Source organism: Moschus berezovskii, chromosome 13, assembly GCF_049115385.1.
Source record: "Moschus berezovskii isolate FMDL1 chromosome 13, NW_MosBer_1.0, whole genome shotgun sequence".
Classification (NCBI taxonomy): domain Eukaryota; kingdom Metazoa; phylum Chordata; class Mammalia; order Artiodactyla; family Moschidae; genus Moschus; species Moschus berezovskii.
Window position 1 is genome coordinate 60,562,295 of NC_142472.1, and position 24,491 is coordinate 60,586,785.

A 24,491-nucleotide genomic window follows, 5' to 3' on the forward strand; every position below is an offset into this window, starting at 1 on the left:
TGTGTTTGTGAGAAAATGAGTGAAAAGTGTTCACACAAAAACCTTTATGTGAATGTTTATAGTAGTCCGACTGTTCATAATTGCCATAATCTTGGTACAATTCAGGCTTCCCAGGTGGCACTAGTGGTAAAGAACCCACCTGCAAATTCAGGGGACATAAAAGACACGGGTTTGATCCCTGGGTTGTGTCTGGAAGCTCCCCTGGAGGAGGGCCTGGCAACCCACTCCATTATTCTTGCCTGGAGAATCCCATGGACAGAGAAGCCTGCCAGGATATGGTCCATATGATCGGAAAGAGTCAGACACAACTTAAGCGACTTAGCATGCACAGGTACAATTCACATGTGCCCTTAGGTAGTCTGTTTATTCAAGGGAATACTCTTCATCCATTAAAAGTTGAAAAAAAGAAAAAGACTTCTGATATATGCAACTATTTGGATGATACTCAAACAATATATTTTGGTCAAGGAGTACATTTTAAAATTATATACTGTATGATTCTATATATATAACATTTCTTGAAAAGTCAAAACTGTATCACTATCAGAGACAAGTAGCTATTCAAGGTTTTGGCTGTTGGGAGATTGTGACTGTAAAGGTCTAAGGATAAATGAGTTTTCTGTGTGTGATTGAACTTGTTTTTATCTTGATTGTGGTGGAGTTACAGTAACATGTTATATACACACACAAACACACAGAAAAGAAGGAGTTGATTTTACTAAGACCATTTAAAAATGAAATAAATTATGAAAAGGATAGAAAATTCCTGAACGTATTTGAAGCCTAACTATGAAATAATTATTTCACCTTTGTGTGTAGCTAGCTGTTATAATATTTATTTTATTTTATGGCGGTTTCAGCACTTACAAGGTATGTTTTTAATCCTGCCTCTGTAAAATGGGCTGGGGCTTGGCTGAAAGTAGAGTCAGCATCAGGAGAAGAACCTGGTGATTTGGCCTCCCTGCTTTGCATGTTTTACTCTTGAAAGGTATTAGCATATGAATATATAGTTAAGATCACCTATTTGTCATTATAATTTATCTCTATTTTTCTTTTGAAGCTTTGAAGTTCTTAGGTATTAGGGAGTTACATCATTAAATTTCTAAATTTTGCATGTTTTCATGGATTACACATACAGTGCTGGTGCCACTTGTAACATGTCCAGAAAGCTTTTATAAAGATTCTAGGACATTTAGAGCGTTGTGAACATGCTTTGGCTGAAATTAAATTACAAATAGGCTTTAAGCATTATCTTTTTTTACATTGGAACCTTTTAATAAATACCTATTGGTTGTTTTCAGAGAACTGTGAACAGAGATGATCAAAAGGCTATTTGGTTGTCATACTATAATTCTGGTAAATGCTATAAATTACACATAATGATGCCATAAGAGGTTTGAAATTTATTCCTTTACATGTACAAATTTTAAAATTTCATTTTCTTCATAAGACAAACTTGGAGAGATTTCAGTTACAATTTTACAGATGTCTATTTTTTTGCTCTATCTTGTCAGAAACAAAATAGGCTGATGAAACATAAAATTAAAATCTGTTACCAGAGCAAGAAAGGTAAAAACGTGTAATAGCCTGAGTAATATTTAGTAGGGCCCTTTTAAATAATGTTCCTTGACAGCCAAGACAGTGATAGCAATTCAGTCCTGAAGCTGAAAGAAAAGGTAGAAATTACTGAGGAGAGATTCCATGGCTGAGGGCCTAAAGGTTTCATGTGCTCCCCAGTGTATTTCATCTGTCCTCACATTTTGCTGTACCACATTTCACTGTTTTCCTTATCTGACTCTGAATATAAATGTATTTTACTTATTTCGGCATGTATCTTCATTTGATGTCTGAATTGATGAATGTGACAATTTGTGTATCAAGGTTTTTGCCTAAGTAGCCAGTTAGGTAGGGGTCTTTTGAGATAGCATCTTCAGGAACATTTGGGCCAAAAGTGACTGCTAAAAGTACCTGGAGTTAGAAACTTTTGGTTTAGACCTTTCTAGTTTTGAACTGTGAATGGATTTAACTCCTCTAACTTGTAGGATGTTTTTTTAATGTATCACTGGGAATTAATTATGTTGAATGTGAAATTATTTTGGGTATGGACTTGAGCTGATTTCTTTTATAGTTTTATTCCTACTCAGATCGCTTTCATCTTGGAAGAGTTTTGTAGTGAAAGAAATAGCATAGAAACTATGTTTTAGATATTTTATATATTTTTCATCTTTTGCAAGATTTCAGTGTTTCTCAGTAGTAGATTGGGCTACCCAAAAGATGAAAGCATATGAAAAAGTCAAAAGATTTCCCTCTGTTACGGGTACCTTAAATCTTGTTAGAACTTAATCTACTTCTGAATTTATTCTGACAGTTATTTTGCCTGTTAGGTTTCTTAAGAGATTAAAAACACCCTTATGTAAGTGGAGAGGGTATTGAATTCAGGGGGAACCTTCAGATTTTTACATTATTAGCTCCATTCTTCTTAATGCATTTAAAAAGCCCATCTGGCTGAGGTAATTTGATTGTTTCAGTACAATGCAAATTGAGAAGTCAGTTACCGGTACCCAGAGAACTGTCTTTGAATTGAACTTAGGTTATATATTCAGTCTTAATCATTGCAGATATTTTAGGTCTATCTTTATGATATATTGTATATTTAAATAGTAAAATTCCTTCAAAATAATAAGAATTGAGAGCACATTACATGGATTATCTACATTAGTTATTTTTTTAAAAATAATGAAATTGAAATGGATTAAGTTATATTAAAATAAAGTCAAGATCTATATTTACACAAATTTTAATGACTCCTAAAGGTAGTACATATTTTTTCATTAGTAACAAAAATGAGTCATGTTTATACATAGTTATTGATTATTATCAGTTATTTACTGAACTGAACTGATGGGCCAAGACTATTGTGGTTATTCTTAATAATGTGGACCAGTAAGCTCTAAAGAGATTATTAATATGCTAAGTCATAGAGGTATTATTATATTATTTCCTTCATTTTTGCTTAAGGTCTAGCCCTTTATTAGTATAATTGAAATAAATATTTCTTAATTAAAATTCATTAAGAATCCAAAGATGGTAATTATTTTGAAGAAATAACCCTGTAGGTTATTAGTGTCATTTTCCTTAAAAGAAGACAGTATTAAAAACCCTTAACCATTCCTGAAGTAGAATCACTACTTCCAAGACATGTTATAGTACTATCTGTTGAAAAGTTTAGCAATTTGACTTTCTGAGTTAAAAATCAGTTTCCTTTTTCTCTATCAAATATATATTCCTTTGAAAATCTGTTTCTGGGTATTGCTATACTTTTCAAAAGAATGTTCTGTGTTGTGTATAATAGTTTTGGCTGACACAGATACTTGCTTTTTGGTTTATCCTAAATATTTAGACCCTCTACAGATGAACTGATGTGTCTAGACAGGAAGTGGTATGTAGGAGATATAGGAATGGGCTGAAGTATCCTTTATATTTGCCTTTGTATCTAGGGGAGTTGGAAATAGGCAAGAATGGAGAGAAATTTTGTATGGCAGTACACAGAATTTTGCAAGTTTATTGTGAGCCCTGAAGCAATCCGATGCATTTTAGTTACTGGTAAGTTTGTTAAATTATGTTTAAAAATGTACCTCTTCGAAGATGGCCATCTATTTACTAATAAGTCCACCATGTCAAATATACCTATTTTAAAGATATTTTTGGAAAGATATAATATTGCTGTTGCCTTGGGTTTTAGGTATAAATTAAAAATACTTTTGTTAGTGAATGCATTTTACTTTTCAATTATTGTCATAGTTAAAATTGAAGTAAAATTAACATTATATGGCTAGTCTTTGTTAATATTTTGGAATAATAAAATTAATATTTCTGATTTTGTAAGGGAACTCCACTGTGTTTAGAAGTCTTAATTAATTCATTAGTTGTTTGAGAAAGAGTGTTCCTTTTGATGCAAAAGAGTAAGAACGTCTATGGCATCTTTGTCATTTTGTATAGTTCCGTAAGGAGGGTGATTGATTGTAAGAGATACTTACTTTGCATTTTATTTCATGGACCATAGGAACCATGGTGAGGCATTTCTAGTCTTTCTTTTTGTCAGTGCTGATGTTTAGGAATCTTATTCTTTCCCACTAAATCACTAACTCGTGTAGGTAAGAATTCCATGAACAGGTCAGGAAATTGTATAATCTCTATGCAATAGTTTTATTTGTTTTTCAGACACTTAGGCAGACCTATTATGTGTGCTAGTGCTTAAGCAGTTATTTGTGAAGTGGCTTTGACTATAGATAAAATTCATGTAAAATGGACTAGATTGCTTATAGGTGTTCTTTACAGAAACATTAAAACAATAAAATCCCAGGGGATTCCTTGCTATTTGTGTTCTTCTTATGAATATCTATCTTTGACTTTAGGACAAAGTACAAGAATCAGTGATTTGCAATACTAGTTTACTATTTTCTTTTATGTGGTTTAAAGATAGAGGGCCAGTTAATGTAACTGAATTTTAATTTCTTGTAACAAAGTATTTTATTTAAAATATTTAATATATACTATCTAGCTTATATCAGCCTTTCCATTAAACTATCGATTTTTTTAGTGATAATAATGATGCTAATTTTCTCTTGACTCTTTTTTATGAGAATATTTCTGATTTGAACAAAAAAAGACGCATTATCAGAGAAATGTGATGTCAATCCTATAGAAACCTGAAGAACTAGAGTAACTTCAGAAAATAGAATAACTTTAGTTCCTTTTATGTTTTCAAATTTTCCTCATTACCAAATTTTCTTAATTTCATGTAGAAATGAGTAATTGTGAATCTAAAATATATTTAGAAATTTATATGAATGTAAATATACAATTTGGGATATATTATAAACCAGTGTAAGTGTATATTATTTTAAATATTGATAAAGTTTGCTTGGAGTTATTTATTGTTATAAACTACAACAAAGATATATTATGAAGAGTATATATTGTCTTGATTAGGAATACTGCCATGTATCAGTGCTGCTGATTTGAAAATTGTTTGTGTAATTTTGTGAAGTAATACATTAACAAAGCTTAATGTAATGCAATCATTTACTTTTCTTTTGTTTCTTCCTTCATTCCACAGACATACCAAGTACATTATCTTTGTCTGGCACATATCTTTTTGTGCTTTTATGTATTTGTGTATACATTGTGTAATCAGTTGTCACTTTTTATTTCAGTATGACATAAATCATCTTCTTTTCTTTGCTCTCATGAGTTTTCCTGAGGGCATATATGGGACATAAGTAATATGTTGCATATTTCTCTGGATATTCTAATATATGTGTATTTATATATAAGTTTTTTTGAAAAATAGGTCTAAATGAAAAGTTTGTTTAAAAAAAAAGAGGTGACCAAAACAGTATTGTTAAAATATTTTAAATTTTCTAAGAGAGCATGGGCTTCAAAAGAATATTATGATAGTCTTTATTGTGGAGAAGTGTATTTCTTATATAAGATTTACTTCAGGGAATATATATGTATAAAGATAAACTTAGATATTTTACCTTGGAATATAAAATATCTCCATAGTTATGTTTCTATATAATGTTTAATTTTAAAAAGATAAAACCTTATTTTTTTCATGCTTGTGAGAAATATTCTTACCTAAGATAACAGCAAATAGATTAAAGTTGAATATGATTGTAACCTTTTAGATTAATAAAATGGATCACTGTGTTTATGATCAATATTTGATAGTGACATAATGGAATTATCTGTACTTTACATGCAGTGCTACTCTTTTGGCATTCCTGGTTGAACTACTTAAAAGTTCAGTAGCCATGCAAGAGCAGATGCTGGGTGGAAAAGGCTTTTTAGTCATTGGCTACTTACTTGAAAAGGTAAGTGAAATGTATTGATGGTTTTATAGAGATGGACCACTGACAGTCACTAATTATACTTTTTTCCTGTAGTTTCCCCTTTACATTGAGTGCAGAGGTCACATATTTGGTTAATTCACAAATATTTTTAAGTTATATACTTGAATGTATGTACAGACACTAAATTGGTTGTTAGAAATCTATATAATAATGAAATTTTGAGTAAAAATAGAAACTAAAGAAAAATTATTTCATCTGCTTTTCTTTAAATTTAGAAATGTTTCTCTTAATTATTTTTCTAATTGATTCTTTGCTGTCTTTTGTGTTCAAACCAAGTTCTTACACATTTTATCAATTTTAGTTTTAAGTGGATTTACTTTTTGCTTTCTTTCTCAGTTTTAAGGTAACAAACAAAAACCTATATTTGGTAGCAGTAGAAATATTAGTTTTTGCTTTGTCCCTGATTTTAATATATTTGAATGTTTAAAGTAGCATTTTTTCCTAATCAGTGCATAGTGTAAACAGTGCAAACTGGATCACTTTAATTCTTCCTATTTGTGTCATTTATGCCCTGCTTTTTTAATGACCTTTGCTTTAGTTACAACTATACTATGATGGCAATGAGTGCTGAGTTTCTGATAATGGTCTCACAAGAGTTTGATTGTATTATGTGATTTCCTTCAAACAGTAAAGTGATATTTCATAAATAAGTGTTTTTCTTTCATTAAGAATTATCTACCACCATCATTAGTGCTCCCAAAACTCTTCTTATGAGTTAATCATTAACATTCATATGATACTCAGATGCTTTGTAAATGGAACTATCCAAGAAAATGATAGAGGTGAAACCTGAACTAAGAGAAATAAACTTATTTTTCTCTTGAGAAATAAAATTTAGAGGTCTTTTGGAAATACTTTTTTAACCTCAGATCTACATTTGAAATTCTTCTGTCTTCTTTGAAATAAGTACTTTTCTTTCTTGAAGGATAGAGGAATAATAAATTATAAAAGAGATCATAAGCAGCATTTTTTAGTCAGATAATTTTTTCAGTAAGTTTATTAAGGTTTTCATTAAGTCTATTTAGTTATTTTAAATCATAGAATGCTCTTTTCCTATGTCTGAAGTATTAAGAGTTGTTTACAAGACTTGTGTTAAATTATATTTTACATGAGTTAGATATTATGAAATACCTTTGTGACACTGCTGTATGTGACATGATTACTATCAGGAACTACCTCTTACATATACTTAATCGATTTACTGAGGGTTTATTAGCATAATTTTAAAGTGAGCATTCACTTGTACACTTAAAACTAGAAATATTGTGAAAAGTCTTCAAATCGAATAAAAAGAACATTAGACTAATAATAATAGCTCCATCATTTTACAGTCCCTCAGCAGTGTATGAGGTTTCTAGTCTTTTCACAACCTTGGAAGCCTTTGTTATTATCTGATTTTTTTTTTAGTATTCTAGCCATCATAGTGGATGTGAAATGTTTTATCACTTTTGTATTTGCATTTCTGTGATGTCTAAATAATGTTGAGCATTTGTGTATTTTTTGAGAAATGTTTATTACAAAGACCATTTTTAAAAACTGTATTTCTTTTTATTACTGAATTATAGGAAATTTTTATTCTATATGCTAATCCTTTATTAGATATATGATTTGCAAAGATAGTCTTCTATTCTGTGGATCACTTTATGTCTTAATATACATTTCCTTGATTACAAATTAAGTTGAGCATTTTCACATGTTTGTTGTCCTTTAAGTTGTGCTCTTTTGCTAAATAACTATTCAGAGTATTTCCCCTTTGTCATTAGAATTGTTGGTCATTTTCTTATTGATTCATGGGAATTCTGTATATATCTTGGATATGAGTCCTTACTGGATATGCATCAATAATAACTCTTCCTCTGTGACTTGCCTTTTCACACTCTTAATCATTAATTAATTAATCATTAATTAATCAAATGCTCAAATAATTATCTTTGAGATAATTATGATTTTTCTACATTTTTTTCTTACTTTACTGAGTTACATTAGTTGATTTTCAATTAAATATTTTTATATTCCTTTAATCCTATGTAGTCATAGATCCATTACCATTCTAATCCTTATGCTTCTCTTAAAATGGCTTATATCAGTGTCAAGTCTTCCTCTTATTTGACTTAATGATATTTTAGTTTAACATTCTTTCCTTCTTGAACTGCTTTGTTCAATTATATTTTGTAACAACATTATGTCTTTGCTTTCTTCTTACCTCCTTGGCCTCCTTGAATTCTCTCCTAGTCCTTTTTCTTCCTAAACTTTAAAGCCTGTGGTGTCCTCCTGCTTAATCCTAGAAATCTTTTCACTTTTCTGTTTACACTTTACTCTAATTGAGCTCAGGGTTCCCTTATGAGCTCAGGGTTCCCTTAGCTTTCCTTATATTGCAGATACTTGTTCTCAAATGTATATCCACAACTACCAGCCTCTCCCTTGAATCCGATTTCACTTAGATGCTTAATAAGCTTCACAGATTTAAATTATCCAAACTGTTACCTTTTATTTTCCTTTCAAATCTTTTGTCCTTTTCTCTTTCTCAGTTAGCAGTATTGCCCTTCAACAAGTAGTTCAGATAAAAAATGTTAATTCTTTTTGACTCTTTTTCACACACAAAATTCCTTCTGGCAGCATATTGTGTTGTTTTAGTATCAAAACATATCGAGAATCAGTGACTAGTTGCTACTTACTAATATTACTCTACTTGTTTCTATGCCCATTTTTATTCACACTGTCATCATTGTTCACCACTAGTTACCCTCAGTCCATTCTTTGCTTGCAGTCAGATTAGTCTTGAGAACATGCCAGGTCATTCTAATCCATCCTTCTCAAAGTAAATTCATAAGTCTCTTACCTCTGATATATCCCTTACCACTCTCATTCTTTCTTTCTCTGTCGCAGCCACACTGACCGTATGAAGGCCTCTTTGCAGACCTTTCTCTTAAAAACTAAAACAGTAAGCATGAGCTCTTCACAGGACTTTTGCATTTTCTTTTTCACATTGCTTTGGTAATTCTGTAGATATCCAGATGGATTGATTCTACACTTCATTTAGGATTTTGCTTGTGACACTTTTCAGAGAAGTCTTCCCTGATAACTCTGAATAGAATAGTACTCCTTTGCTAACCATCAATGATTATTTCTCTGCTTAATTTTTATAGCACCAGTCTGGCTTTTTTTTTTTTTTTTCTGCTTCCTTCTGCTATAGTGTATGCCTCAGCTTCATGAAAACAAGGACAACATTTTCCGTACCTTATTGCTATATGTCCACCTAAAAATATGTCTTCTTTTATACATATTTGTTGAATTAAATAAATGAAAAGGGCTTATGTATTTATCTGATTACATAAAAGAATTGTTGTCATTGTTCAGTCACTAAGTTGTATCCACCTGTTTGTGACCCCATAGACTGCAGCAGTCCGGGCTTCGCTGTCCTTTACTATCTCCCAGAGTTTGCTCAGATTCATATCCATTGAGTCAGTGATGCTATCTAACCATCTCATCCTCTGCCACCCTCTTCTCCTTTTGTGTTGTCTTTCCCAGCATCAGGGTAAAAGAATAAATAACTTTTTTTTTCCTTAGATTAATGTTCACCTGTTTTATTTTTAAATAATCATCTGTTAGGTGAGTAGTGTAGATAATAAAGTTCCCTTTTTATTTATCAACTGATAACAAGTTAATGGTTAACTGTCACTGAGCTTTATCTCCTTGTTTTGGAAGATACAAGTTAATTATTAAAGAAGATAGTCTAATGGGAGGCCATCTTATTCGTTACGTTTAGACTATATCATGAAAAACTTTTAAGGTATTTTTGTTTTATTTGGCAAAATATGAATTTGAAAAAAAAACTTAGAGGAAATTTGATGTATTCAGTATTTTTATTGTGGTTAATAAGAATTTGATTAATTATCTTAAACATTAAGGGAATATGCTTGCTAGTGTAACTGGAAGTCTAGTGCTAGGTGGCTTATCAGTTGTCTTGTTAGGAAACAGATGCTGTGCTCAAACTTGATTATTGAAAGCATTTAATACAAGGCTCTTTAAAAGATTTCTGTGCATTATTAAAGGAAATCATCAAAATTTGAAGAGATGAGAGGAATGTATGTTTAAAACACAACTCAGAAAGATATTTTAAGTATAGGAGAAGTATACCTTACTAGAGTTTGACCTTTAATAAAGGAATATGATGTATTGACCTGAAGGGGTGAAGCCAGGGAGATAAATGTCCCAGACTTCATTTTCTTCCTATCCTTTAATTTCCTGCTGGAGTCTCCAACTAGCCAAACCCACTGGAAGCATAGAAATAGGATGGGGAAGGTTGGAAAATAGATCATTACAGCCAGGAAAACATATCCAGTAAGTTGGGCTTCAGGGATAGCTTGTCTTAAGTCTTAATTATGTATGTCATCGGAGACCAGGTTTTTCTCTATCTCTCTACTGCTACCTACAGTTATTCTTTTGTGCTGTAGCTATTATTCTTTGTGGTCATAGAGTTGCTGGGTCGACTTGGTGCTATAAGCCTTCACATCCAAGTGGAGAGAGCTCTTTTCTCCCAATTACTGAAGAAGATCCTTCCCTCCAGTTTGACTCATCAGCTTAGGTCTTGGTCTCCTTTGAACTTAATGTTGTGAAAAAGTTGATACTCTCTCTCTGACAGCAACAATAATACACATAAATGATAGATCTTGGTGTCCATAAGGAGCTCAATGGGTAATGAAAATCAACTACTTTATGATACATCTCTACTAATTTAAATAATTTCCCACAATTTACAGTTTGCTTGATATATGATGCATGTTTTATATATATATGTATATATAGAGAGAGAGAGATAGAAGAGGTTCTTTCAAAACATTTCTAGCAATCCATTTCATTGTGGGCTGCTCTAAGTGTGGGGAAGACCTCTTTTTACTGCATAGCAATTTCTCTCTGTAACATTCATCACTCTTATTTGGCTTAATAACTTTTGGAGTAGATATTATAATAAAATAGTTTTTTCTCGCTTCCCAGATTATGCTTCCAAATGTGTTTATTCACCCCTTATATAGCACTTCTTGCAAACTATGTATTCAGTTACCACACAAAAGTAACATCATATAGTTTAAAGTTCAAAGCTTGCATTTTACAGATTTATAACTATAAATTGTCTTGGAGTAGGAAATGGCAACTCACTTCGTATTTTTGCCTTGAAAATTCCATGGACAGAGGATCCTGGTGGGATACAGTCCATGGGGTCGCAGAGTCGGACACGACTGAGTGACTAAGGAACTAACTATAAATTATCCAAGAATAAATCTCTTTTTAAAATAGCTTTCCTTGACAAAATGAAAGCAAATATCATAATTTAAAAATATTTTCAATCTATCTTAGTTAAAACATTAAAACAAAATTGGATATCTTTCTATCCTCTTCTGATCAGTGTGTTGTCTTACCTGTTCTCTTCTTACTCTGTTCTTGAATTTGACATGAATTCAGTTAAACATTTAGTGAAGAATTATGGCAGGTTCCAGACAGTTAAAAGATGAATAAGATAGTATCCTTTTTTAATATCAGGAAAGAAAGGTATGTAAATAACAGTTATCCAAGGTAGAAGGAATAAGTACTGCATACTTATAGGTAAAGGTCACATGCTATTGAAGAGAACTTCCATTTTATGCCAGGTAGGATTTTGTGTGGCCAATAAAAAAGCACAATTGTAGAAAAATGTGTCCTGAAGATAAATTTTAGGATTAAAAAAAGCTAACCAACAGGATTAATTGCTATGAAGAACAAAGTAACTTCTTTTTTTTTTTTTTTGTAAGTAATGTTAAAGGCCCCACCTGATGCTTCTAAGCATATCTTTTAATTAGGTGGAGAAGTTAAAATCTTGTTTCCAGATTATGAATTAGTTCCTCAAATGAATGTGTTCATAGTGGTCAATCTGATTTTATATCACTTAAATGTTTTTATAAACACATGACAACTTTTATAGGCTAAAATCTGATCTCTGTAAGACAGGTTCTGACTATTGCTCTGTTATTTTAATTTTATTCCCCATCCATGATTAAAATAGTTTAGAATTTTAAAGTAGTATTATTTTTTGTATTGAAGTTCACTTTAAAATGAGTGACCAATCTGCTTTTTTGTAACTCAAATATATATTTGTCTTTGTCTCCCTTCCCCCTTGCAATAACAGTTAATTTTTTTAGGATTATTTCTTCCATCTTACGAAGTTTTCATCTAAAGTTATGTTCTAAGGTTTGGCTTGAATTTTGTCAGACTGTTGCTGATCTCTCTGTTGGTGTTTTGTCACACAGCCTACTCATGCAAAATCATTGCTAGCCTGGTAGCCTTATACTTCAAATTAGTTAACTGTTACCTTCTCAGTAAAATCTCTTTAAACCACCCTTCCACACATTTTCCATTCACTTCATGTTCTTTTTTCATACTTTTCATACACTTGTTATGTTTATCATGTTCCATGTTTTACCTTTTTAAGTTTATTGGATGTCCTTGTTTTCTCTTTTATTGGAATATAAGTTTTTTATTTTTATTTTTTGAAGTTTTGTTAACTACTCTTTCCACAGTGCCAAGAAGCATACCTGGCAAACATGCATATTTCCTGAATACTAAATGAAAAGCATGAGCTTGAATTTCTGCTTTCTTTCTTTAGTCATCAAGAGTTCATATAACTAGAGCTGTCCTGGAGCAATTTTTATCATTTGCAAAATACCTTGATGGTTTATCTCATGGAGCACCTTTGCTGAAGCAGCTTTGTGATCACATTTTATTCAACCCAGCCATCTGGATACATACACCTGCAAAGGTATACTGTTTAACTTCAGTTATTTTATTTTAATATTGTAAATTATAAATATATAGTTATTGGATATAAACTATTGAGTAGAAAATGAAATTTTTCAATTTATGTTATAGTCAGTTTGAAGCAGTCATATTAGGCAGTATTAAAATCAAAAAGGTTAATAACTCAAATATTAAAATAAGTGGAACTGTACTTAAAAATTGTATTTTTTTAATGGGGTGATGAGAAAGTTCTGGAACTAGGTAGTGGTGATGGTTGCTAAAACAATATCAAAACTATTTCTTAACCTATTAAAGGTGAAACCCACTTAGATTTAAGACCAAAATTTGAGAGGTAAAACTACAAAGCTTATAGGAGAAATTGTTGAAAGATATCTTTACAGTTTGATGATAGCCAAAAGTTTCTTAATTAAGACCTACCAAACCTCTCTTTTTAGGGGGTTAAGTAATACATTTGATAATATCAAAATTAAGGATTTTGTTAAATGATCTCCATAGATGATGTTAATAAATAAATGATAGATTAGGAGTTATTTTACAATATCAGACTATTGGAATAAGAGGGAAACATTGAATATGAGCCCCGATTCAGATATTAGTATTGCATAAATGTTAAATTTACTGAGTGGAGGAATTGTATTATGTTCTATGTAGGAGAATGGCCTTATTCTTAGGAGATTCACATTGAAATATTTGGTGGTGAAGTGTCTGAATGCCAGCAACCTCCTTTCAAACATTTCATCAAAAAAAGTTTTATCAAAATATATTTATACATCTATATGTATAATATAACAGGAATAAAGGAAGCAGATGTGGAATAATATTAACAGTTGGTAAATCTTTTATGGTAGTTACATAACTTATTTTATTTGGAAGTTTTCAAAATAAAAAGTTGGAGAAAATAGTGATCAAAAAAATTCAGAATGTAAAAGGAGCTCTTGAAAAATCATTGCTAAAAATATTAAACTATTAGGCTTGATGTAATAAATGCATTCTAAAGTCATTAGATAATGACTTATAACCTTTCGAAGAAAGAAGATCTGGTACAATGATTGTTAAGATTAGGAAAAGAAAAAGTACCAGATAACTAATTATATCACAATAATTGTCATCATTGTGGCTGGAAAATTCCTTCTATTTGAGCATAGATTTTTTTATCATGATATCGTGATATGCAAAAATATTTGTTCTAAAAGAAATTTATTCATAATTTTTCTATATCAGCTTAACATTTTTATTATTTTGCATACCTGAATTTAGCTCTCTTTTATTCTAGTAGAAATCAAGGGATCTTTTGAGCTGCCTTTTATAATTTTCAAGTCTCCCACATAACTTCAAAGTTCTCTTTTTTTATCATTTGTCTTTTTAATTATTGTGGTAAAGTCAAACCTGGTGTTTGTTCATTCTTTAAACAGGGGGGGTTAAACTTGTCATCTTTATACTTACATGTTAGATTCTGATACTGTGACAACAGGTTAAGAAAATTTGAAATTACATGAACTTTTAGGGTCTATGACAACAATGTATAATTTTTCTAAATATGATATAGCTGACTGATATTCTGTTCCTTTCAACTGCTACATTGTACTTTGATTAAGGGCTTTAGTCTAGCTGGCTTTTTAAATAATTTGATTTTCCTATCAGGTGTAATCTCAGTAGAATTATTTAGTTAATTTAAATTATTTTATTTTTAAGAGCTATTAGATTACCTTTAGTAAAATAAATTTTATTAGAATGTGTTGATTGCAGATTATCTTTATGATATAAATAACACTTAATAATTATTTTTAACCTCATAATAGATGATTCTTTCTCAGCCTTTATATAGATTTATATTTAAGTTAGAATAGAATGTGTATTTTTAATGTAAACACTTGAGGCATTTTAAATTTATTTTAATGCTTTGTTAATATTCTGTACTAGGTTCAGCTTTCCCTATACACTTATTTGTCTGCTGAATTTATTGGAACTGCTACCATTTACACCACCATACGCAGAGTAGGAACAGTATTACAGCTTATGCATACACTAAAATATTACTACTGGGTCATTAATCCTGCTGACAGTAGTGGCATTACACCCAAAGGTTTAGGTAAGTACAATATTTACCTGTGTAAGTTTTGCATGGTGATGAAATTGGGAAAGAAATTGGATGAAGAAATATTGGGAAAACGTTGATTTGAGGGAGAAAAGGAAATTTATTAAGTTAATAAAAGTAGGGAACTGTACCCATGTAAGACATGATGTTATAATTTATCAATGAATAATAATATATTATAATTTAAAAAAAATTTTCCCCCAAATCTGACATTAGTAAGCAATTTGATATCGCCAAAATCTGAAACTTTATATTCTTTATTGTTGAAACTGTACAGAATTACTACTAATTTATATTATAATTACAATTTCTATAACTTAAATTTTCCATAATATCACAACACAATTTCATTAAGCTTATTATTAAATAATAAAAATGAGGGAGTTGTTTTTTTTCTCTGATTTCTGTTTTATTCTAGATGGTCCCCGGCCATCACAAAAAGAAATTATATCACTGCGGGCATTTATGTTACTTTTCCTGAAACAGCTTATACTAAAGGTAAAACAGCTTTACATAATTCATAATTACAGTATATTAAGTGAATAGAATTTTTGCCAGAGTTTAAATCAATATTGTAAAATCAGTAATAACTACCTTAAATTCATGAATTACTTTCAATAATCTGTAAATCTTAGTATTAACTCTTGTTGAACTTCACTTTGCATTAAATTTTGTGTTAAATATTCTCTGAAAGCCTCCATACTAAGGGATGTAGCAAAAATGGACGAGGAACATGTGCATGAAAATTGAGCATGAAGATTTTATTCTAGAAAATGATCTGTGTTTCTGTTTGAGAAGTCATATGTTATATATTTTATCACAATAGGATTTTTAAAAGATTAAGATATATAGAAAATAAAGGTAAAATACACAATAATTGATATTGTAAAGTCTTACTATAATTTGCATTAAGAAAAGAAGATGGAATTAGAAAATAGTGATTAAATATACTTAGTTGAAGAAAATATAATAATTTTTGATAGTGAATTCAATCAAATATTAGCAATTTTAGACAAATAAATACACTTTTCTAAGTATTTACTTATTTAACTTGATTTGATATAGCCTATGGGTTATGAAGTATCTGAGTATTATAATTAAAGCATCATTTCTTTTAAGTAGTTTATATTTTATTTTAAAATGATTACTTTGATGTATGTCTTTAATTAAAGTTTTAATTTTAGATTTAAATATATATATTTTAAATTAGGATCGAGGGGTCAAGGAAGATGAACTTCAGAGTATATTAAATTACCTGCTTACAATGCATGAGGTAGGATATGATCTGGGTCTTCCATTTTAACAATTTTATTCAGTGCATTAAAAAACATTTATAATTGAACAAACATTGATCCTTATTATGCAGGATGAAAATATTCATGATGTGTTACAGCTACTAGTGGCTTTAATGTCAGAACACCCGGCATCAATGATACCAGCATTTGATCAAAGAAATGGAATAAGGTATGAATATAAGTATCATTAGTAGAGTTTAATTGAGTACAGGTATGCTTCCCAGAATAATCCTATTCAATTAACTTTTGAGTACATATAGAAAAATCTTACACATAAGAAGCGGGGAATAGGTGGAGAAAGCTGTCATTAATCCTCCTAATACCCAGGAAACTGATGAAATATATAGAAAATGGGTCTCAAGTCTCAAAAAAGAGTAATTATTTTGTTGCTGTAGTAAAGACATTTCAAGTAGTTGAAAGAGCAAATTTTTTGACAAAAAGACTAGTGGGCATGGTATATTTCAGCTAAAGAGATTTCTAGAAAATTTTATAAGCTTAGGCTTAAGAGGTAAGAGAGTGGCCAGGTTGAAAGATCCATTTAATGGTAAGAACTTTAAATTTTTTCTGTTGGTGATGAAAACTAAAGAATTTTGAATATAGAAATGATTTGCTGATTTCTATTTTTCCAAGGAGCAATGTGGAAAATGAGTTGGAAAGGGATAAAACTAATGTAGCAAGACCAGTAGAGAAATTATTTTATTCATAAGTATTAGGGATGATGAGCTAGGACAATGGCAATGTGATGGGAAGATGGGGATGAAGTGTTTTTGAATAAGAATCCAAAACTGAGGAATTTGAAAACTTTAGTAATGTTGATTGTAAAGTAATTGTGTAGATAGGAGTAAAGCAGTTTCTTGGTTAGTATTCTTAAGTACTTTAAACCTATAACCTAGCCGGTTAGGGATTCTCTCATTTTTTCTGGAATCTGAGTTATTTGTATAAATAAGAAATCTAGGTTATGCCACATGTAACTCAGTGAGCTTTCACAGGTTATAAAAAGAGTTTGGAAATAATATATTAATAACTGTCAAGAGACTATATTATTAGTGCTTCTTTTACTCGGTCATTTATATCAGCAAATAACAACTTTATAATCTTGAAGGATTTCCTTTTCAGGTTAGAGAAGCCATCACTTTATTTCTGTGTGGATATCCAGCTTGTAACATCACTCTTACCATGGAGTTTACAACCCTTGGGGTTTCCAATCTATTTGAATAATAGGATTATACATTTCATTAGTAACAACTACAAGAATATTTTACTGTGAGGTTGAATTCTATGAAATTGCTGAAACTTAAGTGATTTTACCTAATAATAGCAATTTCATATGGTACAATCATGTTTCTCATAGTTGATTACAGCTGAACATGTCACATTGTTTGTTACCAGTATGTTAAAAACAATCACAAAGATGAAAAATTTGCTACTTTAGTTTTTCATTTTAAAAAGAATGTGGAGAATGTAGGTTCTGGTTTAAAATATGGAAAAAATAGACATATTAGATATAAAATTTTAAATTCTGTTCCCTAGAAGATAGGAACTAAAGGCTAACAGTTATATATGGGGAAATTTTTGATTAATTATAATTCATACATGCTAAGAAGTGAACACAAAGATTGCACTTAATTTAATAGTGATAATATTAAACTGGGCTTAAAGAAAACTTGTGGTAATACAACAGTGAACTGAACATCAAAAAATGTAATATTTTTGTATCTCAAAATCTTTAAAGAAAAGAATAGACAGTTTCTTTTTTACATCATTTTCTGGCTGAATATAGTAGGCTGCTGCTGCTGCTAAGTCACTTCAGTCGTGTCCGACTCTGTGACCCCATAGACGGAAGCCCACCAGGCTCCCCTGTCCCTGGGATTCTCCAGGCAAGAACACTGGAGTGGGTTGCCATTTCCTTCTCCAATGTGTGAAAGTGAAAGTGAAGTCGCTCAGTCGTGTCCGACCCTTAGTGACCCCATGGACTACAGCCTACCAGGCTCCTCCATCCATGGGATTTTCTAGGCAATAGTACTGGAGTGGCTTGCCATTGCCTTCTCCGATATAGTAGGCTAGAGCAAATTAACTAGAATTCACCTATCTTATTTTGTAAGTAAACAGTCATTAACCGAATCGTTAGTAAATTTCCTATTCATTCTTCATATTATATTTTAAATAACTACTTGGTTGTAAAAAAAATCCTTTGTAGCATAGATGTCTGATGGTCTTAGATCTTTCATTTTTTTTGTATTTATTTATTATTATTATTATTATTTTACATTATTGTATTGGTTTTGCCATACATTGACATGAATCTGCCCCGGGTGTACATGTGTTCCCCATCTTGAACCCCCCTCCCACCTCCCTTCCCATCCCATTCCTCTGGTTCATCCCAGTACACCAGCCCCAAGCATCCTTTATCACGCATTGAACCTGGACTGGCGATTCATTTCACATATGATAATATACATGTTTCAATGCCATTCTCCCAAATCATCCCACCCTTGCCCTCTCCCACTGATGGTCTTAGATCTTTCATGTTTCAAATGTTAAATCATAATTTCTGTTGATCTCTGGTGTATTTATAACTTTTTATCCCTTAAACTCAAAGTTATTTCTAGAGATAAGGAATTCTGTGGGGTTTCTGATTACATATTTGAGTACAGTTACATTTTTATGCTGTGAGGTTTTACTTTTGTTTTCAAGATTATTTTTGCTGTTGAATGTTCTTTTTATGATTCCCTGAATATTTTTTTTTTGACATGTATAATGTTTCTATGGGCTTCCCAGTTGACTCAGCTGGAAAGAATTCACCTGCCAGTGCATCTGAGGCAGGTTTGATCCATGGGTCAGAAAGATCCCCTGAAGTAGGAAGTGGCAGCTCACTCCAGTGTTCTTTTCTGGGAAATCTCATGGACAGAGGAACCTGGCAGGCTGCATACAGTCCATCGGGTCACAAAAGAGTTGGACATGACTTAGTGACTAAAACAACAATGATAAAATAATAACTTTTCTGTTCTCATACTTGTCCTTTTTTTTTTTTCGTTACTGATGTTGGTCCTTAATAATTCTGAAAGTATATTTTAGTGTAAATTTATGTTCATTTAAGAACTTGAATGGCAAGAATTGGAGTGACAACCCACTCCAGTATTATTGCCTGGAGAATCCTATGGACAGAGTAACCTGGCAGGCTACATACAGTCCATGGGGTTGCAAAAGAGTCGGATACAACTGAGTGACTAATGCTAATAACTTGAGGCTTTTCTAAAAAACTATCTTCTGAAGGAAGTAATCACTCTTCTCATCATCTATTCTTCAGTAGAGTAATAAGACAGTATTATCAACAATATATTATTTTGTTTTTAATAGTATAAGCTATGTTAAACATAAAATAGATGTTACTAACTTTCAGTTATTTGTTTTTCTCTGTTACTGTCCCTGAAAAGATAGGAAAATTATACTTTGCAACAGTCGGGTCGAACAGAACTGAGCAACTAAGTATGCACACACTTTACAGAAAAAAATATTTATTTTTTGGAAAAAAAAATGAGATAAAATTTCTGAAGTACATATAAATATTATTTGAAGGGATTGTAAGTTAGGTCATGTGTTAGTTTGTTGTAGAACACATTTGTGTAGGAACCAAGAATTGAAACTCTTTGAGGAAACAAGTTTGCTTTTTCTGCTACTTCCAGTATAGCTGCTTTATTCATCTGTATATAGACTCACCTTTCTGAAGAGAGCAAGGCTGTCCTACAGTTTCTGTTCTAAATAATTTCCTAATTTAAGAACCCAACAAAGATTAGCTATTGTTTCTCAGAACTTATTCCAAATTTTCAGAAAAGAAAAATAATTGAGCAGGTATGTACTCCCATCGTCCAATTAGCCATACCAGGATAAAAGGTCATTATGTACAAATGTCAGGGGAATTCTAACAGAAGTAGAAATGTGGCTTAACTGTGAGCGTGAGTCTTAAAATTGAAAATTATATTCAGTGTGCTGGGAGGCATTACTTACGAACAGCCAAAATTGCTTTGTCTTTTTGAGTATGTATTTGAAGTTCAAATATAAAGAAAACTAATATGCTAGTTTTCAACGAATTTAAAATTCTGAGATTTTTATGTTTTATACATTTATAATTTCCTTGTAAAGTATATAGTACTTATATTTTTAATATTCAGAAGTGCTCAAAAGATCATTTATTTCTATATATTTTAGGGTAATCTACAAATTATTGGCCTCTAAAAGTGAAAGTATTTGGGTTCAAGCTCTGAAGGTTCTGGGATATTTTCTGAAGCATTTAGGTCACAAGTAAGTTGATGTTTTCCATAATGAATTATAGAAATTTCTACTGAAATATGTTTTTACTGGTTTAGTAACACATAAATTTGATTGGAATGATGTTATAATGAAAAGTAATAACTTTTTTGTGGTAAAAGGAAAAACATTTTATAAAAGAATGTTTTGTTAACAATAGTTTATCACACTTAACTAATTCATACCTATTGCATGCTGGAAAGAAAATATTGTTCTTTTAAGGATAATGTAATGTATTTCATCAAATAAAATAAAGGACATGGGGATATGATTTCAATGAAAGCTTTCTTGACACAGGCAAATATGTATACTGAGGTTTTGCTGACAGCTAAGTCAATATTTAATATCTGTTTGTGTTATTTTCTAATTTTGAGGCTTATTGTAATTTGAAGATCCTACAGGATTCCTTTTTTCCCCAAAGTCCAGAGTTTAGATACTTTTAAAAATCATTTTCTGAGAAAAAAAAAATCACTTGCTGATAATAATGAATGTTTTTCATACTATGTTGTCCTGTGCATGAATAATCTTGTATAAATCCATTTTATATACAAATGAGCCCAAATACTGCCATTTAGTAGTGATGGGTAGGGTTCCTCTCAGAATTTTTGAATTGCTAATTTTTTTTGGTATTTTGAATTGTGGAGAGTGATCAATAACACTAATGAAAATTTCACAACATTCAGATAAAACATGTCTAACATACTAAATAGTCTAGAAAAGTAAATATTATTTTCATTTTGGTGACAAATTAGTAGTTAAGAGAGAATAGTGATATTACAGGTCTAGAGAATAGTTCAACAAAGCCAGGATTGTAGAAAAGAGTAATGTGTACTTGAGAAACTGTAAGTTTACTAGGTGATAGAATACCAGGAGTGAGAGCGTATTCAGTTTTAACTTGAAGAGATATGGCTCACTCATTTAACTTTGGTTAGTAGGAAATTGATTGGGAATAATTAATAAAGGCTTCTTCCCTATATACAACCTCTTAAAAATTGTCAAGAAACACACATTTTAAAACATAGAAATGTGGAAAAGATAAGCAGAACTAACCATTACATGAAGAATAGTCACTGGAAAATATTGCCATGAAGTACACAATAAATATAGTTAAAATTTTTACCATAAGTTTAAAAAATAAGAAAGAATTTCTTGTGAGAAAGGGAAGCTCCAAAGCAGAATTTCACGAAGTTAGAAGAAATGATGGAATGACTTTGAAATGTTGAATCATGAGCTAACAAAATTTTGAAACAAATTGGAAGGAAAAACTGTCACACAAAAATGAAATTGGAAGATGCTCAAGGAAGAGAAACTCTGTGGATAGCACAGTAAGATACACGGAAGATAAAAATGAAAACAAAGCAAATAATGTGCATGGATGAATATAAAAGAGTTCAGAGGATTAAAGAGGAAATGATTGACACAGAAGGCATAGAAATTCCAAAAGCATAAATGGCATAAATAGAGTCTCCAAATAAGAAAAGCAGAACAATGTAACTAAACAAGTGTTTTTAAAGCTATAATTCAGCGAGCTTCTAATATATATCTTGCCATCCATATTGAAGGGTATATATGCTGTGTACCAGGAAAATTTTTCTTGAAATGGTCTGTAGGAAAGTATACTATTGGATTTAAATATAATTTTTTTTAAAGTCCTTTTTTCAACATTCACAAGTTAAAGGAAAAAAAAATTACTCTGGGCTTAGGCTTCTCTATGACAACCATCAGTAAAAAATGTAAAGAAGTAGCCATAAGGTGCTCAAGTAAAGAAAATGAAAGCCAAAGTATCCTTTACATAAAAGTGTGCTGCCAAACAATTTTTAACTGTGTAAGGAACTGTTTTTCTTAATAATTCTTGAGAAAATTACTGGGAGTTAAGTTCAGCCAATTAGGACTAACTGGATAGACTACAGCCAAGTACTATTGATGAACACCGAATTAATTTAATAGTAAAACTGAGACTAAAACAAATGTTTGAATTAGAGGTTAACAGACTGGAATTTCCTTTTTGTATGCCCTAATCAGGTAGAAATTCTACTCTTATAATGAATTGAGAAAGGACTAGGGAAAGGAGGAAAGTAGACAAAGTTCAAAGAGTAAAAGGATATCCATGTAAGTTGACAATAGAAATGTAGGCCTATTGAATAAAATTTGATGCTTTAGGAGAGAGGAAAATTTGAGTAAATATGCTGATTTTATCATTGCCCATTGAGAAATACATCTGCCTAAGCACATAAAGGACTTCTTATTCCTTTATAACAACAGAGATGAGCAGTTAAAACTGTAATGCTCATCAAGATTTCCCTGGTAGTCCAGTGGTTGAGACCCTGTGCTTCCAATGTAGGGGGCACAGGTTTGATCCCTAGTTGGGAAACTGAGATCCCAAATGCCATGCAGCCAAGAAAAAGAAAAGAAAAAATGAAAAAAAGGAAAACTGTAATGCTGTCAATATATTAAAAAATACTGTATAAATCTGAGAACAATGCATATAATGGATGTTTTTTAAAAAATCTATAAAATTCAAGAAGCATAAAATGTGGCATATGCATGCCAAGTCCTTTCAGTCGTGTCCGACTCTTTGTGACCCCATGGACCATAGCCCACCAGGCTCCTCTGACCATGAGAGTTTCTAGACAAGAACTAAGGTGTGGGTTGCCATGCCATCTTCCAGGGGATCTTCCTGACCCAGGAATTGAATTGGCATATCTTAAAGTCTCTTGCATTGGTAGCATGTTCTTTATCACTAGTGTCACCTGGAAAACCCAAAACTGTAATACATAAATACAAATGAAAAAAATCAGGAATCATGATCTTATAATTGGACAAGTTAGAATTCAAGCCAAAAAGCAATAAACAATATAAACAAAGATACTTTATAATATTAAAAGTTGAAACTCATGAAACAGAAATTACAGGAGAAATAATCACTAATTAAAACATTAAAACAAACTCTAATTCACCCCAGTCCATAAAAAGGCAAAAGGAAGAGTAATGTAAATAATACAATAAATCTAATTAATATAGCTTGAAGTTGGTACCATATTAAGAAAGACTGTAACTCCAAGAGGTAATGGAACATGAATGAAAATTTGACTTTGTGTAAAAGTTAAAGTATTTGTCTCAGTCACATCCGACTCTTTGCCACCCCATTGACTGTAGTCGGCAGGCTCCTCTGTCCATGCAATTCTCCAGGCAAGAATACTGGAGTGGGTTGCCATCCCTTTTCCAGGGATCTTCCCAACCCAAGGATCAAACCCGGGTCTCCTGCATTGCAGGCAAATTGTTTACCATCTGAGCCACCAGGGAGGCCAGACATGGTAGGGTATAGTAGGCATCAAAGAAAAAATCCAAAACAGAGAGACAAAACTGTCAAGATTTTCTTGTTAAAATGCAACAAAATTGAAAATAGGAATAAAGTAAAAAAAAAAAGTTTCTTCTTCCTAGACATTTAAAATTTATTAAACAATTTTTGTGTCAAAGAGAAAGTACCCTAAAATTGCAGAATTTTTAGAAAATAACTTCAAAACCCCATTGATTACAGCTAAAGAAGTGCTTGGGAGAAGGAACTGGCAACCCACTCCAGTATTCTTGCCTGGAGAATCCTGTGGACAGAGGAGCCTGGAGGGCTGCTGTCCATAGGGTCGCACATAGTTGTACACGACGGAAGCGACTTAGCATGCATGCATGCATTGGAGAAGGAAATGGCAACCCACTCCAATATTCTTGCCTGGAGAATCCTAGGATCAGAGGAGCCTGGTGGGCTGCCATCTATGGGGTCGCACAGAGTCGGACACGACTGAAGCAACTTAGCAGCAGCACCAAAGAAGTACTTAGAGGAATATCATAGCTATGGAACAACAGAAAAGAAATACAGAATAAAAGAATTAAAGTATAAATGTTAGATAAGGAACTACAATAAATAGAAATAATAAATTAGAAAGTAGGAATTAAAGATTCAAAAGACATAAAATCATTTAAAAATCTGATTTTAAAAAATTGTAATAAAAATGGCTAGCTAACCATTAAGCAACTGAAGAAAGAGCAAATATAATGAATGTACGAAATCAGTGATAATTTTCTTAATCAGTATAG

General features: G+C 31.5%; 1 protein-coding gene across 2 annotated transcripts in view; it reads left to right on the forward strand.

Moving 5' to 3' along the window:
• Positions 1–24,491, forward strand: part of NBEA (neurobeachin) — a 671,823-nt gene that overhangs the window by 147,182 nt on the left and 500,150 nt on the right. For both annotated transcript variants that reach the window (XM_088842722.1, XM_088842723.1), the window contains exons 11-17: positions 5,771–5,879; positions 12,556–12,708; positions 14,628–14,796; positions 15,221–15,300; positions 16,013–16,075; positions 16,169–16,266; positions 20,304–20,396. In XM_088842722.1, the coding sequence (XP_088698848.1) occupies positions 5,771–5,879; positions 12,556–12,708; positions 14,628–14,796; positions 15,221–15,300; positions 16,013–16,075; positions 16,169–16,266; positions 20,304–20,396 (765 nt within the window). The remainder of the gene's footprint in view (positions 1–5,770; positions 5,880–12,555; positions 12,709–14,627; positions 14,797–15,220; positions 15,301–16,012; positions 16,076–16,168; positions 16,267–20,303; positions 20,397–24,491) is intronic.